The 15869-nt window shown below is 43.5% G+C and overlaps 1 protein-coding gene across 2 annotated transcripts in view; it reads right to left on the minus strand.

Moving 5' to 3' along the window:
* Window positions 1-4870, minus strand: part of etv1 (ETS variant transcription factor 1) — a 186729-nt gene extending 181859 nt beyond the window's left edge. Inside the window, exons 1-4 of one of the 2 annotated variants that reach the window (XM_085988389.1) lie at window positions 3867-4870; window positions 3317-3442; window positions 2311-2398; window positions 1513-1560 (exon numbers count right to left, since the gene is read on the minus strand). In XM_085988389.1, coding sequence (XP_085844515.1) covers window positions 1513-1560; window positions 2311-2398; window positions 3317-3361 — 181 coding nt within the window. In that variant the 5' untranslated portion in view covers window positions 3362-3442; window positions 3867-4870. Of the gene's footprint in view, window positions 1-1512; window positions 1561-1681; window positions 1807-2310; window positions 2399-3316; window positions 3443-3866 lie in introns of those variants that run through there. The other variant, XM_085988390.1, reaches the window with a different exon arrangement.
* Window positions 4871-15869: the final 10999 nt, after the last annotated feature.

Here is a 15869-nt window from a genome sequence, read left to right on the forward strand (position 1 = left end):
ATGAAAAGGCAGGACAAGGTCTATTCCTCCTATCTTTTTGGCGCTCAGTCATTTAAATCAGACTATTCAAATGCTATTCAACTCAAAAGGTGCTCAGAATGTCTGCACAAGCACTGAGTAAAAATAATGAATTTCCTTTAAGGACATTCTTACTTAAAAGTTGACAGGAAACAATTATTCTCCTAATAGACTCCTGTAGGCAGCAGCCACAACGTCCAGTAGGAAAAAGATAGGTCTGTAGCTCAGCAAAGTCGGTTTTGAAAAGACTGGGCAATGGATTAAGTTAAATAGTTCACTTTGTCAAATTTTCAAAGAAAGTAATTTTTAAAAATTGCTACCTTATACTAGTTTTCTTCTATTCACTGCTGTATTTGTTAATTGTTTTCATCCAAATATATTTACAATAATGCCAACGAATTGCATTCCACTTGGTGCCCACATTCACAGATTAGGATCAGACTTTAGCAGTTCAAATGATAAAACCAGGATCATTCGGAACTGCAAGAGATCCACAGAACTGAGGCACATTTATGTAAACATTCTCTGCAGCATATTAAAGTATCATTATTGCAATATATATAACATGTTAAATAGAAATTATAATCACAGAAACTGTGTAGTTAAATAGAAATACGTGTTATGTCTTATATTCCTATGGATATTCTTATTCATCAACTACTTTTAATTTAAAGAATAAAACTGTCACATTAGAAATACTTTTATACCAATCTCTAAATAATACTGAAAATTATTCATAAAGCAAACTGATGTAGCTTAAAACTAACAAGAATTATTTGAAACGCATTTTGGCACCAATTATAGGGCTTGTTTATATTAAGAACAAATATGATTAAAACATATGCAACTTAAAGTTATAGGTCTCAAAATCACCCGATTTTTTTTTTACAAATTTGTCACATCTTTCAGATAAATATAACAGATTTAAAATATTTCAGCTACAAACCTAAACTTCTGTGCTGTGAGCAAGCTGGATAAAAGACACTTGCACTCAAATCCTGAAGCATCCCGCCGCGATGAATCGAGGAATATAAACACTTTTTGCCATCAGAAAACAACACCTAAAGAACATCAAAGCTCGTGTTTTGGCACCATCGGAGCTCAGATGTAGCCTAGTGCCTTAATAATTCACGCTTAAAAAAATCTCCTGCAGCAATGAAGATTGATCAAGTAAAATCATCGCCAGTCAAAACTAAATGGTGCTTTCAAACTTAAGTCTAGCTGTCTGCGCGGCTGCAGATCTTCCCCCAAAAGCAGATGTGATTGTAAACTGGAAGCAATTTCTCCTGGTAATCTGTGATGACACTGGGAAGATCAGCCCTGAGTTCCCCAAGGCAGACTAATCACAGTCTATAATGTATGCATGACACATGAGGTGGCTCTTTTAGAGCTCAATTAATTGGGCTTCACGTTAGGAACGCAACTTTTAGGCGTCGCAATTGTTTTCTTTTCTACATTTTTATTCTCTCTCCCAGGGATGTGACAGTTTCTTACCTTCTGCGAGCCAGGTTTCCTGCAGCTGGCTCAAATCCTGAAAGAGTTCTGCAGAGATAGGAGAAGGAGAAAAAGTCAAAACATTGTTACAGATTGAATAAAGTGTTGTTTTCAAATCTGAAATCAACAGTTATCAGCCGAAAACGCGTGAAACGGACTTATTAATTACCTTGCGTTAACATTCAATATCCTGGAACTGTATCTGCATGCAATGCAATACTGTATACTCGGATGAGAATTTTAAACAGCAATATTGATCAGATCTAAATCTCATGATGTTTAACTTCGCCCCTTCTAGAACACACACAGACACAAAAAGACATGTTCACGCAACATGTGATCGTTTTTATCCGAATCAGACAGAAAATATTAGGATCTAAATACCACATCAGCAGCTTAAGCGGCCACAGGTTTGTATGACTAATCCTGTTACTTGTATCAGTTATGCACAATCTCTGGAAATTAAAGAGGACTGACAATCACAGAAGATACATTGGAGCTATATGGCAAATTGTGTAAATATCTTAAAACTCAGTACACAATAGGAAATAATGTTAAGCAGGACTGTTTTTAAATCCTGTGCTCCGAGACACTGAACATATGAACGGTGCCTACATTTATTTGACGGCAAATCAGAGATATGAGACTCAAGTACAAGCCCTTAACTACAAATACTAGTGGCAGAGGAAGCGTCAATAGGTATTTCGGGGCATTTTTTATAAAGAAAGGAAACAAACGATGGGCGAGTTAAAGATAAAGTAGGCGGAATAAAGTATATTTAATTTTGAAAAAAGTTACCTTCCGAATCTTGAGCTAAATCTGTGTCAATGAATTTCCTTTTCCTTTCACTTGTTGTCCTTTCACTACATTTCCCTCCATGCGGTTTCTACAGAAGACAAAATGTTTGTTAAAATGTGGAGGCGCACACCTGCTACATGAAAGTACATAACGCAGTTCTTAGAGTCGCTCTTGGATGAGAAGTAAGCTCTCAAAACTCACTCTGCTACATTCCACCAAATAATTTGGGCCAGTTGGCCACAATCTGTACTTTGCGAGCTTAATGTCTATAAAAAAAAAGTGAAAACTTGATCCCAGATCATCACCGTGGATGTGTTTTTCCCCTTTAAGCTAGTTGTGACAAACCATCGCATCAATTTGCATTTAGCGGCCGTGCGAGTATTATGTGGGATTTCAAAACAACTGAAGATATTATTACAATGTAAACAAATAGAAAAGGGCGGGATTGGTCTTAAAATTGTTACTTTTGTGGAAATGTGTCATGCTGAAGACAAAGAACGAGCAACAGTGGTGAATAAGGGGAAATGTCACATCTCTGAATTTATCAATCGCAGTAAACTGCCTTTCCTCTGGTAGTATTTGCAACAGGACTCTGCAGGACGGCCTGTTTAACAAATAGTGAACTGTTGGCTTTTGCCCCCTGACTTTTGAGAAGCTTCTGTTTACTTAAGCAGTGTTGCTTAATTTGTCATAACGATGGCATTTTATAGCCTGGCTGAGTTGTGGAATAGTAACGTTTGTACTTGACATGGGCTTCCCCAACCCTGTTGAAAGCAGTGCAAAGGCAGGGAAGGGGAGCGGGGTTAAAATCCCTCCAGTCTCAAATACCGCCTTGGTAAAAAAAATGTCGCTTTCTTTTAGCCTCACTCGTGGGTTTTTTTTTGGTTACAAATATTAAATGAGTTGTAGCTGAGTTTATGGTGATGTAGTTCATAAAACAGCAATAATAATAAAAAATCACGTCCGTCCGCCAAGTTCTCATTAAGCCACTTGCCAGTTCACTTACAGGAGTTACCATGTAAGGCACTTGCTGGTCGTAGTAGCCGTCCATTCCGCAGCTCGTCGCAAACTCTTAGCTCGTCTTATTCTTCAGCATTTAGATGGAGACTGTGCCTTGACGGACTCGAGCAGCCTACAACGACAGACAAGATGGCCAAAGAAAAATCTTGAATGGACCGCCTGAACTTGCATAACTAATTAGCCTTCAGCGCCCATTCACAAAAAAAATCTCAGACTACCGCCCCAACCTGTTCCAGAGAGATAGCGATCAGCCTGCAAACACGGGCAAACTGCTCAGAGGGGGAAGAACACAAAACTGATCCCATCTCAGTACTTCGGACTTATTAGTGCATGTGCATTCGCATCGATATAAAAGGATTTGCAAACCTGGGCAATACACAGTAAATTGGTAATGTCGATCATCGTGGAATTCCAAAATGTTTTCCTTATATGCAGATAACGGGACTAGATGGAGAGCGTTTTATTATCATTATTATTTCTGTAACGCTGTTTCACGCAATGCTCTAGAGGCTTGCAAAAGTTGAACAGGGTCTCACCTGAATGGGTGCAGTGCGATCGCCTATAAATATTCCCGTCAGATTTGGTAAATAGCATGAATTAGTTGATGTAGAGTCCTTTCAAGACAGCCCAGACCTATGATTGTGCTCAATTCACTCGTTTTTCCTTTGCTTCTCCTCCAGGGGCCTCCAGTGTTTTCTAATGGATCGCTCTCATTGGTCGCCTGTCTGTTTCATCGGCTCCAATTTCTATCTGTCAATCACTCACTCCTCTACTTGATTAAAGATACAGGCTTCCTTTCTCTAAGACTAGCGCAGGCTCAAACGCAATTATCCAAACAAGGGAGAGCGAGGTTAAATCAGTTAGCACACCCCAGCCAATTCTGAACATCAGACCTCTGAAAAGGATACAAAATTTAAAAACAAGTTTCGGAGACACAAATTCTAGCTACCCAAAGCTTTAGTGCAACACAAGATCATTATTATCTAAATTTAATTCAGTGCTAATAGTCAAGAGAAACGTGCACGTTTTAAAAAAAACATTCTTATGGGTCCGGACCAGATGCAAGACCGAACAAATAATTCTTGCATAACAATATCGATCCTTTATTCAAATTAGCCCTGCCTACCTGAAAGCGTCCCCGTATTGCGCGATAATTCGGCACATCTATCATGCAAGGGCCAGAAGAGAACTAAACATTATTTTTGAAAATTATGTTAATTATGTGGCGAAAAACAGAACTTAAAAAAAACAACGATTGCAACATTTCTGACCTTCCCAGATCGTGTTTAGTGATTGCAAGAGGCACAAAACCCCGGGCAGCAGTGACGCATCCTGCAAAGCTGCAGATGTTTTATTTTTAAATATATAGGTTTTTTTTAGCAAATGCAAAGTTCGTGTGTTGAAAACTTGCCTGTGGAAATCATACGGCAAAAGAGGAACGTTGGCTCAAGAAATGCAAAGTGAGTTAAAAGTTTTGTGGCTGAGCTTTTTTAACTTCATAAAATGTCCCCGTCTCTTTCCCACTGTTTCTTTAATATAATCTGAGCAACAGTTTTCAAGCTGTCTAATCAGGCAGGAAGAATGGTTACCGCAGCAACGGGGGGTGGTGCTTTGTGCATGACCAGCCATATTTGCATGGCTTTGGTGAGCTAACCAATGGTGCGGGCTGCTTTTCAGCTGATTGATGTGTTTATTCATAGAGCAACAGTTTCCCTCCAGGCGAAAGAGTGTGAGAGAAAAAGAGAGACAGAAAAAGAGACCATTCAAAGTGAAGGAGAAGGCGAATTCATTTCACAAGAGAGAGAGAAAAATGTCAACACATCTAGACAGCAAGAGATCATGCGGGGCGGGGGGGAAATTCATTCACAAAAACGTCTTAAAATTTACAGCCAGACGAGAGATAAAGAGACCGAGGGGGAGGGGGAAGTTCATTCACAAAAAAGGTCAAATTCACAGAGATCAGCGAGAGACCAAGGGGAAGGAGGAGTTCATTCAGAAAAAAAAATCCGAAACTTTGACTGAGGGGGAGGGAGAGTTCATTCACAAAAGTTAAATCCTATCCAGGGACAAAAGGAGACAGAGGGCATGCACAAAACAAGTTACAGTCAAAGCCTGAGAGTAAAATATAAAAAGTAAAAGTGACAAGGGAGAAAGTCAACTATTTAAAATATGAGTAGGAAATTTGTTTCTATACATTAAAAACATATACATTCACAGAAAGGAAAGTTTGTCGACAAAAATACCAAAAAAACGTATCCAAACCATTATATTCCATGTACTCAGCTAAACTTGCACCCGATTAACTCCTTTCAAACACTAGTCACATCATTTAAAGCGCAAACCTCTCCTCCCCTCCCTTGTAAAGATAGCTACCGACTGTGCAGTTTTTGCACAGACCTGTCAGCTTTTCCAGCCCCTGCCCGCACTGCGCATGCCTGAGCCTTGGAACCAGCCGATCTCTGGATCACGGAAGTTTCCCCAGAACCCTCCGCAGCTCTCCTCTTCTGCTCATGCGCATGCCTCGACACATGCACTGCCGAGGTGAGCCGCAGTGGTTGATAGGATGACTTCAGTGAGCCAGAAATCAGCTGTTTTCCCGGTTCTGCACCAAGCAGACTGTTGGTATTTCTGGATTGTCATTGCCTGTCTATGAATCTACGCCTACACAATCACTGGGGCACAGAATCTGGTTACATCTTCAATTGGAATCAACATCAGTTGTCATTGCTCAATGATTACATACTTAATTATGGTAGTACTTGAAATGAAAATCTATATGATCATGAAGTAATAGTTCAATATGGACCAACCCCAACTTGCCAGCAAGCAAAAAGTCTCATCATTTTATTGTAGGTGCAAGTTGATTAATCAACTTTTCGGTTACTTATATTTCTCAATGTTGTCACTTGTTCATTTTTGCTACTTTTCTGCTTCAGATTTGAAACAAATGGATTAGATCCTCCAGAATAAATGCAGCCCTGCTTTGTACATTGGGGAGGTGCCCCTTTGAACCAGCTTGTACTGACCAGTGTGTGGTCAGTTAGCTAGTGAGTAAATGGCCCAGAAATTCGGACGGACGGAGTACTCACGCATGGACCCGATGGAAGTGCCGGAATCTTGCATGCACTACACATGCACGGGAAACCGGCATTTCCGATCCTCTGAACCAAGGGGTTCAGAGGTCGAACGCGTGCGCGCAGGAGTCTGCGCGTGCGCGTTGAACTTCCTTTTTTTTTCCAGGTTTGCCCGTGCGTGAAGGCCTTCACTTTTTACACTTGAAAAAAGCAGACGTAAGGACTTAATTTTAAAAGGTAAGTGGTCTAATAATTAGAATTAGAATTTTTTTTCCACAGGTTTATTATTTTTAAAGACTTTACAGTAAGGTAAGTATTTTTAGCCCTGATTTTTTATAAAATTATTTTTTTCAAAAATTTAATTTATTGTTTAAAACAGTTATTTAAAGTTATTTATAGTTCATTTAAATAGTGTGATGTTTTTTAAAATTTTATTTCAAGTTTAAGTACTGTTTTGGGCGCCCGGAGTTTTCATGAGTTTGACAGTTCTTACTGTCAAACTCATGAATGAACTTTTGCATCCTCCGATTGGCTGCCCAGTGCTCACGTGATCCCAGCCGACGCATCGCACTAAGTACGCCGCTGGGTCACGCAAGCACAGCACGCCGGGAGCTGAACCAGGCCACAGACAGGAAATCCACGCAGGCCCAGGCTTCAACTATTGGCGCGCTAGGTAAGTGTAGGTCGGGGGCTTGCACCCGCGGGAAGCCCCCGACACGAATTTCTGGGCCAATAAGTCTATACAAGCCAACCTTCCACTTTTCGCATGGACAGTCAGTTCTTTTTGGGTAGCTAACCTAGTGGACAGGTCCACTGCTCCTCTTTGCATACTTCCAACACTACTGGCCCAGATCACCACCCTGCATGCTGTAGGCATAAACACTTGCAAGAACATATGTTCCTACCTCCAGTATGCAGGAAGTGCACAAAGAGAAAGGATTGGGACTTGTCTGGTGCATTAACCAATGGACTCTAATATGAGCTGCCAAGATGAGAGGGAGAATGTTTGCTAACTTGAGAGGAACAATTTATGGCAGGGGGAGGAGGACAGAATGCAAGTAGAGAGAGGGAAGATTGCATAGCAGGGGGAAATAGATGGGGAAGTAGGTGGCAGTGAAAGGAGAGATGGTGTGGTGGTGTCTCTCTGATTGGTTCCATAGGGGATAGAGTGCCTTTATGAATAGGGATGATGGTTCCGTGGGGGATAGAGTGCCTTTATGAATAGGGATGATGGAATTGGATGTTGGAGAGTGACTGTTGAAAATGTTTAAAGGTTTACTTGGTGCTTCGATGCCATCATTTTGTGATTACCTGATGACCTAGAAGTTGCGGTCATAGATGTACCTCCGGAGTACGCCTATGACCCGCAAAACATTTACCAATTTACTTCCAGACACCCAGGCTGCGAAGAGTTGCGGTCTCGGGCCTCCAGGCGTGCGGCAGCGTAAAGGCTCATGGACCCCAGGGATGCAGGCGGTTCGGAAGCATCCCTGGGATCACGTGAGCCCGGTCCTCCAATCAGAAAGGATGATATCATTGCAGTCATTTATGAAGGGAATCCCCTAATGATATGCAATGGAATCTCCAAGTAATTATACAATGTACAGAATTCTAATAAAATATAAATGTATAGAATTGCAATTTAATTCATAAGTCCCTTCATTGCATCAACCTCAATAAAGAAAATAATTTTTTGACAAATAATTTTAAACACCTTACTCTGGGTCAATATTTGCATAAACTCATTTAAAGTGCATGTGCATAATTTTAGATTTTTTAAAGTTTTATTTAAGCCTTACATATACCCTTACCCTGATGAAAGCAGGCCCTACGCCTGCTTTTACCAGCCGTAAGAGTTGTGCGGGCAGTTTTTTAAAATTCATTTATGGGATCAGGGCGTCGCTGGCAATGCCAGCATTTATTGCCCATCTCTAGTTGCCCTTGAGAAGGTGGTGGTGAGCCGCTGCCTTGAACCGCTGCAGTTTGTGTGGTGAAGCTACTTCCCATAGTGCTGTTAGGCAGGGAGTTCCAGGATTTTGACCCAGCAACGATGAAGGATCGGCAATATACTTCTAAGTCAGGATGGTGTGTGACTTGGAGGGGAACTTGGAGGTGGTGGCGTTCCCATGCGCCTGCTGCCCTTGTCCTTCTAGGTGGAAGAAGTCGCGGGTTTGGGAGGTGCTGCCGAAGAAACCATGGCGAGTTGCTACAGTGCATTTTGTAGATGGTACACACTGCAGCCACGGTACGCCGGTGGTGGAGGAAGTGAATGTTTAAGGTGGTGGATGGGGTGCCAATCAAGCAGGCTGCTTTGTCCTGGATGGTGTCGAACTTCTTGAGTGTTGTTGGAGCTGCACTCATCCAGGCAAGTGGAGAGTATTCCATCACACTCCTTGTGCCTTGTAGATGGTGGAAAGGCTTTGGGGAGTCAGGAGGTGAGACACTTGCCGCAGAATACCTAACCTCTGACCTACTCTTGTTAAGTTTCTGGTTAATGCTGACCCCCAAGGATGTTGATAGTGGGGGATTCAGCAATGGTAATGCCATTGAATGTCAAGGGGAGGTGGTTAGACTCTCGCTTGTTGGAGATAGTCATTGCTGGCACTTCTGTGGCGCGAATGTTACCTGCCACTTATCAGCCCAAGCCTGAGCGTCATCCAGATCTTCTTGCATGCGGGCATGGACTGCTTCATTAGCTGTGGAGTTGCGAATGGTGCTGAACACTGTGCAGTCATCAGTGAACATCCCCATTTCTGACCTTATGTTGGAGGGAAGGTCATTGATGAAGCAGCTGAAGATGGCTGGGCCTAGGACAATGCCCTGAGGAACTCCTGCAGCGATGTCCTGGGGCTGTAATGACTGACCTTCAACCACCACAACCATCTTCCTTAGTGCTAGGTGTGACTCCAGCCAGTGGAGCATTTTCACCCTGATTCCCATTGACTTCAGTTTTACTAGGGCTCCTTAGGATTGCAAAATTCTGGGAATTTTTAAAAGAAGAAACTTTCCATGGGAATTTTCGGGAATTTTGGGAATTTATGGGAATTTTGAGTTTTTTTGCACACTGATGGTTTTTGTCTCTGACCCTTATATTATCTTTGTTGTCAAAATAGACATACTGTTCCATACAAATAAAAACAGGCTTTCAAAACTTTATTTAGGTTATAATTTTGAACTTTATTGAACCCCCACAAAAAAGACCCATCTAAAATAAAATAAAAAGAGCGTCAGCTTATTTAGCCTGTAATTTGTCCTTATTTTGTCCCTTTGAGTCTTCTACTCATGAGTCTTCTGAGTCTTCTACTCCTCATTGCTCCTCCTGATTCTGGCTCTGACGTGTCCATTTCACAGAATCACAGAAACCCCACAGTGCAGATAGAGGCCATTTTGGCCCATCAAGCCTGCACCGACACATATCCCACCCGATCCCCGTAACCCCTACACCAACACATATCCCACCCTATCCCCACGTATTTAATCCCCCTAACACTAAGGGTCAATTTATCATAGCCAATCAACCTAACCCGCACATCTTTGGACTGTGGGAGGAAACGGGAGCACCCGGAGGAAACCCACGCAAACACGGGGAGAATGTGCAAACGCCACACAGACAGTCACCCGAGGCCGGATTCGAACCCGGGTCCCTGGCGCTGTGAGGCAACAGTGCTAACCACTATGCCACCTCCTCTGTGTCAGTGTCTAGCTGTGTGGTGGACACTTCTGTATCTGGCTCAATAAGTTGTAGGTTCGCCCGGATAGCCACCAGTTTCTCCACTCTCTTGTTAGTCAGCCTGTTGCGCACCTTTGTATGCGTATTCCCAAAAAGTGACCAGTTTCGTTCAGAGGCCGCTGATGAAGGTGGGATTTGGAGTATCACCGATGCAATAGGTGACAGGGCCTCAGATGCACAAAGTCCCTTCCACCAGGTATGTGCACTGATATGCTTGCATGATTCCCATATCCCATCCCCATTCCAAAGACCTTGCTTGGTAGAGAACTTTGCCAGACTTCCCAGAACTTTGCCCACATCCAGATTGAGATGGTGTGAGAGGGTAGAAATCACACTGTAAGCGCTGTTGATCTGTTCTCCAGAAAGTATTGGTCTCCCAAGCTGCTTTGGGTCCAGCAAATATGCTGCAGCATGAATCGGCTTGACACAAAATTCTTGACGCGTCTGTATGAATTGAACAATTGCCTTCTCCTCTGCTTTGAGCAGCAGGGATGTGGGTAGGACAATGCTGATTTGTTCTTTTAAATCAGTAAAAAGCCTGAGAACATCTGACAAGACAGCGTCATCTCCTTCAATCTGAGCAATTGCAGATGCTACTGGTGAGAGTAGTTTAAGGCTGCTAACCACTCTCTCCCAAAACACATCATCCAGCAGTATTTTCTTGATGGTGGTTTCCATATCCCCAGACTGGGATATTGCCATTTCTTGCAGCGACTCCTTACCCTCCAGAAGGCTGTTGTACATTATGACAACACCACCCCATCTAGTGTTGTTGGGCAGCTTCAGTGTGGTGTTCTTGTTCTTTGTCATTTGCTTGGAGTTGTAGGTTGCTGCAACTACCTGTTTTCCCCTGACATACTTAACAACTTGCTTGGTTCTCTTGTACAGTGCTTCCATGGTTCTCAAACCCATGATGTCCTTGAGGAGTAGGTTAAGCCCATGAGCTGCGCACCCAATAGACGTAATATGAGGGTAGGCCTCCTCCACTTGAGCCCAAGCAGCCTTCATATTCGCAGCATTGTCAGTAACTACTGCAAAGACCTTTTGTGATCCAAGATCGTTGATGACCGCTTTCAGCTCATCAGCAATGTATGTGCCTGTGTGTCTGTTGTCCTTCATGTCTGTGCTCTTGAAGAACACTGGGAGAGGAGTGGAGACGATGTAGTTTATGATGCCCTCCCCTCGTACATTTGACCACCCATCTGAGATAACTGCAACACAGTCTGCCATCGCTATCGTTTCTTTGAGCTTTCCTTGGACTCTGTTATACTCAGCCTCCAGCAAATAAGTAGACAAAGCATGTCTGGTGGGAGGACAGTATGCAGGGCGAATAACATTGAAAAATCTCTTCCAGTACACATTGGCTGTGAGCATGAGGGGTGAGCCTGTTGCATATACAGCTCGAGCAAGGCACTCATCTGCATTCTTCTGGCTATGGTTATCCATTTTATCAAAGAACCTTCCAAGTGGGCCAGGAGTTGCTGATGATAAGGAGCCTGATGCTGAATGAGAACCATCATCTTCTTGAATGGAAGCAGAGGAACTCTGGGCTGACTGCTGTGAGCTTTGAGTGAAGTTGTTGCATTTGGATAAATGCTGCTGCATCTTTGTGGCATTCTTTACATATGGCTTTCTACAGTGTTTGCACATGTACACAGTCTTTCCATCTTTAATGCCTGGGGTAAAATGCTTCCACACATCCGACGGTAAACGTGGCATTGTTCTATGCAGAGAAATAAAGGGCATTCATCTCTGTGTCGAACTGTGGTCAGAAGTAAAGGGAATTAAGGGTTACGGGGAGCGGGCAGGAATGTGGACATGAGTCTAGGTTCGGATCGGTCATGGCCCTGTGGGTAGCGGAGCGGGCCTAGGAGCCGTGTAGCCTGATCCTGCTCCTATTTCGTGTGTCTAATTCTGTTAGATTCAGGAGATGGTTCTGTGATAGTGGATTGGCGGTTAGGATCAGATCAGCCATGATCTTATTGAATGGCGGAGCAGGCTCGAGGGGCCGATTGGCCTACTCCTGCTCCTATTTCTTATGTTCTTATGTTCAACAGGGTGAGTACATGTTTGCTGATGCTCCATGTGATGGAAGCATGACCTGTACACACACGATGCTACATCACCAATAGTGTATTATTTTATATATTTTAAATTGAAGGGCAACAGAGTTCAACAAGTAACTGGTTTATTTGGTATAAAGTCTGATTTACTTACTGCATCATCACAACATCAGCAGAAAACAAAATGACTTCCCTCAGGACCCCTAACCTGGATCTTAAAAAAACTATAGCAGTCTTACAGATGCCTGCAGGCCAATCACAATTGGATATGCAAATATTACAAATAGAGGGAGCTAATCGCTCATCCACTCATCCAACCAATCAGGACACATTTGTTCACAGTCACACACAAAACTTGTAATTATTAAAACAAGCCAAGTAAGAAGATAAACATATATTGATTAAGAAATTCCTTAATAATTAAGATTCCATCTCTGTTAGTAATTTTAAGAGAGGACCTGTGGAAAAAAAAAGAAAGAAATACAAAAAAAACAATATTATGCTAGCATGTGCTTTTTTGGGCAAAATTCTCAAGCTAAACTTCCCGTGGAAAATTTCTGGAAATTTACCGGAAACTTTCCACCCCGTTGCAACCCTAGGGCTCCTTGATGCCAGATTCAGTCAAATGCTGCCTTGATGTCAAGGGCAGTCACTCTCACCTCAGCTCTGGAATTCAGCTCCTTTGTCCATGTTTGGACCAAGGCTGTAATGAGGTCAGGAGCCAAGTGGTCTTGGCGAAACCCAAACTGGGCATCAGTGAGCAGGTTATTGGTGAGTAAGTGCTGCTTGATAGCACAGTCGATGATACCTTCCATCACTTTGCTGATGATTGAGAGTAGACTGATGGGGCGGTAATTGGCCGGGTTGGATTTGTCCTGTTTTTTGTGGACAGGACATACCTGGGCAGTTTTCCACATTGTCGGACAGATGCCAGTGTTGTAGCTGTACTGGAACAGCTTGGCTAGAAGCACAGCTTGTTCTGGAGCACAAGTTTTCAGCACGATAGCCGGGATGTTGTCGGGCTCATAGCCTTTGCTGTATCCAGTGCGCTCAGCCATTTCTTGATATCATGTGGAGTGAATCGAATTGGCTGAAGAATGGCTTCTGTGATGGTGGGGACCTCGGGAGTAGGACGATATGGATCATCCACTCGGCACTTCTGGCTGAAGTTGGTTGCAAACGCTTCAGCCTTGTCTTTTGCACTCATGTGCTGGGCTCCACCCTCATTGAGGATGGAGATATTTATAGAGCCTCCTCCTCCTGTTAGTTGTTTAATGGTCCACCACCATTCACGACTGGAAGTGGCAGGACTGCAGAGCTTTGTTCTGATCCATTGATTGTGGGATCGCTTAGCCCTGTCTATAGCATGCTGCTTCCACTTTTTAGCATGCATGTAGTCCTGTGTTGCAGCTTCCCCTGGTTGGCACCTCATTTTTAGGTACACCTGGTGCTGCTCCTGGCATGCTCTTCTGCACTCGTTGTTGAACCAGGGTTGGTCCCCTGGCTTGGTGGTAATGGTAGAGTGAGGGATATGCCGGGCCATGAGGTTGCAGATTGTGGTGGAATACAATTCTGCTGCTACTGATGGCCCACAGCACGTCATGGTTTTGAGCTACTAGATCTGTTCTGAATCTGTTCCATTTAGCACGGTGGAAGTGCCACATAACACGATGGAGGGTGTTCTCAGTGTGATGACGGGACTTCGTCTCCACAATGACTGTGCAGTGGTCACTGCTGCCAATGCTGTCATGGGTAGTTGCATCTGCGACAGGTAGATTGGTGAGGATGAGGTCAAGTATGTTTTTCCCTCTTGTTGGTTCACTCACCACCTGTCACAGGCCCAGACTGGCAGTTTTGTCCTTCAGGACTCGGCCAGCTCGGTCAGTTGTGGTGCTACCGAGCCACTCTTGGTGATGGACATTGAAGTCCCCCACCCAGAGTACATTCTGTGCCCTTGCTACCCTCAGTGCTTCCTCCAAGTGGTGTTCAACATGGAGGAGTACTGATTCATCAGCTGAGGGAGGGCGGTAGGTGGTAATCAGCAGGAGGTTTCCTTGCCCATGCTTGACCTGAAGCCATGAGAGTTCATGGGGTCTGGAGTCAATGTTGAGGACTCCCAGGGCCACTCCTTCCCGACTGTATACCACTGTGCCACCACCCCTGGTGGGTCTGTCCTGCCGGTGGGACAGCAAATACCCGGGGATGGTGATGGAGGAGTTTGGGACATTGGCTGAAAAATATGATTCTGTGAGAATGACTATGTCAGGCTGTTGCTTGACTAGTCTGTGGGACAGCTCTCCCAATTTTGGCACAAGCCCCCAGATGTTGGTGAGGAGGACTTTGCAGGGTTGACTGGACTGGGTGTGCCATTGCCGTGTCCGTAGCCGGTGCCGAGGTCGATCCGGTTTCATTCTTATTACTTTGTTTCGTAGCAGTTAGTTACAACTGAGTGACTTGCTAGGCCATTTCAAAGGGCAGTTAAGAGTCAACCACATTGCTGTGGGTCTGGAGTCACATATAGGCCAGACCAGGTAAGGACGGCAGATTTCCTTCCCTAAAGTACATTATTGAACCAGATGGGTTTTTACAACAATCCGGTAGTTTCATGGTTACCATTACTGATACTAGCTTTTTATTCCAGATTTATTTAATTAACTGAATTTAAATTCCCCAGCTGCCGTGGTGGGATTTGAACTCACATCTCTGGATCATTAGTCCAGGCCTCTAGATCACTAGCCCAGTCACTTACCACTATGCTACCATTCCCTGGGATGGGGCAATTGTTGGGCAAATAGCAAAACTCTGCACCAGCGATACTGATTTTTCAGTCAGTTTGGATGATCTATCAAGGCGTACCATGACAGATCACAAGTTCTGGATTTCATGCAAGCGCATGTGGAAATCGTGAACTTCCGGGCTTTGCAGAGGGAATACAATGGCGTACTCTTAAAGCTACCGCAATTTCAGGGCCGATATGTTTTTCCTCCTTAATTTAAATTGCAATGAGATATCTTCCTACACTTGACTATAGAAATACAAGTTGTTGCAAAGTGAACTTTACATCAATGCTTTTTGCATTTAACATATTCTGTTGTGTGTGTCTGTTTCAATTATTTTATCATCTTGTAGGTAAGCCTAGCGATTATTATTATTTATTTTATTATGTCATTCAGCTAAAGCAGCTGCATACATGTAGGCCTGCTATTTATACTCAGAGTATTACCTTCTGATGGTACAAAAGTCAAATGTCAATTGTGACTCATAACAACTACTCTTCTATGCACACTAATCCATCACCTGTGGCAATGTACATGGTAAATCAGAGAATATGGTCACTCCCATACCTGTCTTTGTATTGCTGTTTCTCTGTCTCTCCTCTTCTGCTTCCTTCACTCGGCTTGGTTCTCCTTTACTCTTCTTTTATATGCTACCACTCTACCTCCCTCCCTCCCAGTGGTGGTAACCTACTGAAGAATGGTATTACTAACCTGCTCTGCATACCTAATTAGGTCTCTCTGTCCTCATCTGCTTCCCTCTTTTTTCTTCTTTCCTTGTGGGTGGGAGGCAGTGTTGGTATGGTGTGGTATTGCAGGGAATAGATCATCAATCACTGCAGGCTGGATTTGGAATGGGTGTTGCAGAGAAAATGTGATCCTAAGCAATTCCTTTTCC

The sequence above is a fragment of the Somniosus microcephalus genome, chromosome 5, assembly GCF_052327205.1.
Source record: "Somniosus microcephalus isolate GS21.2 chromosome 5, FLI_Smic_1.0, whole genome shotgun sequence".
In the NCBI taxonomy this organism is placed as follows: Eukaryota; Metazoa; Chordata; class Chondrichthyes; order Squaliformes; family Somniosidae; genus Somniosus; species Somniosus microcephalus.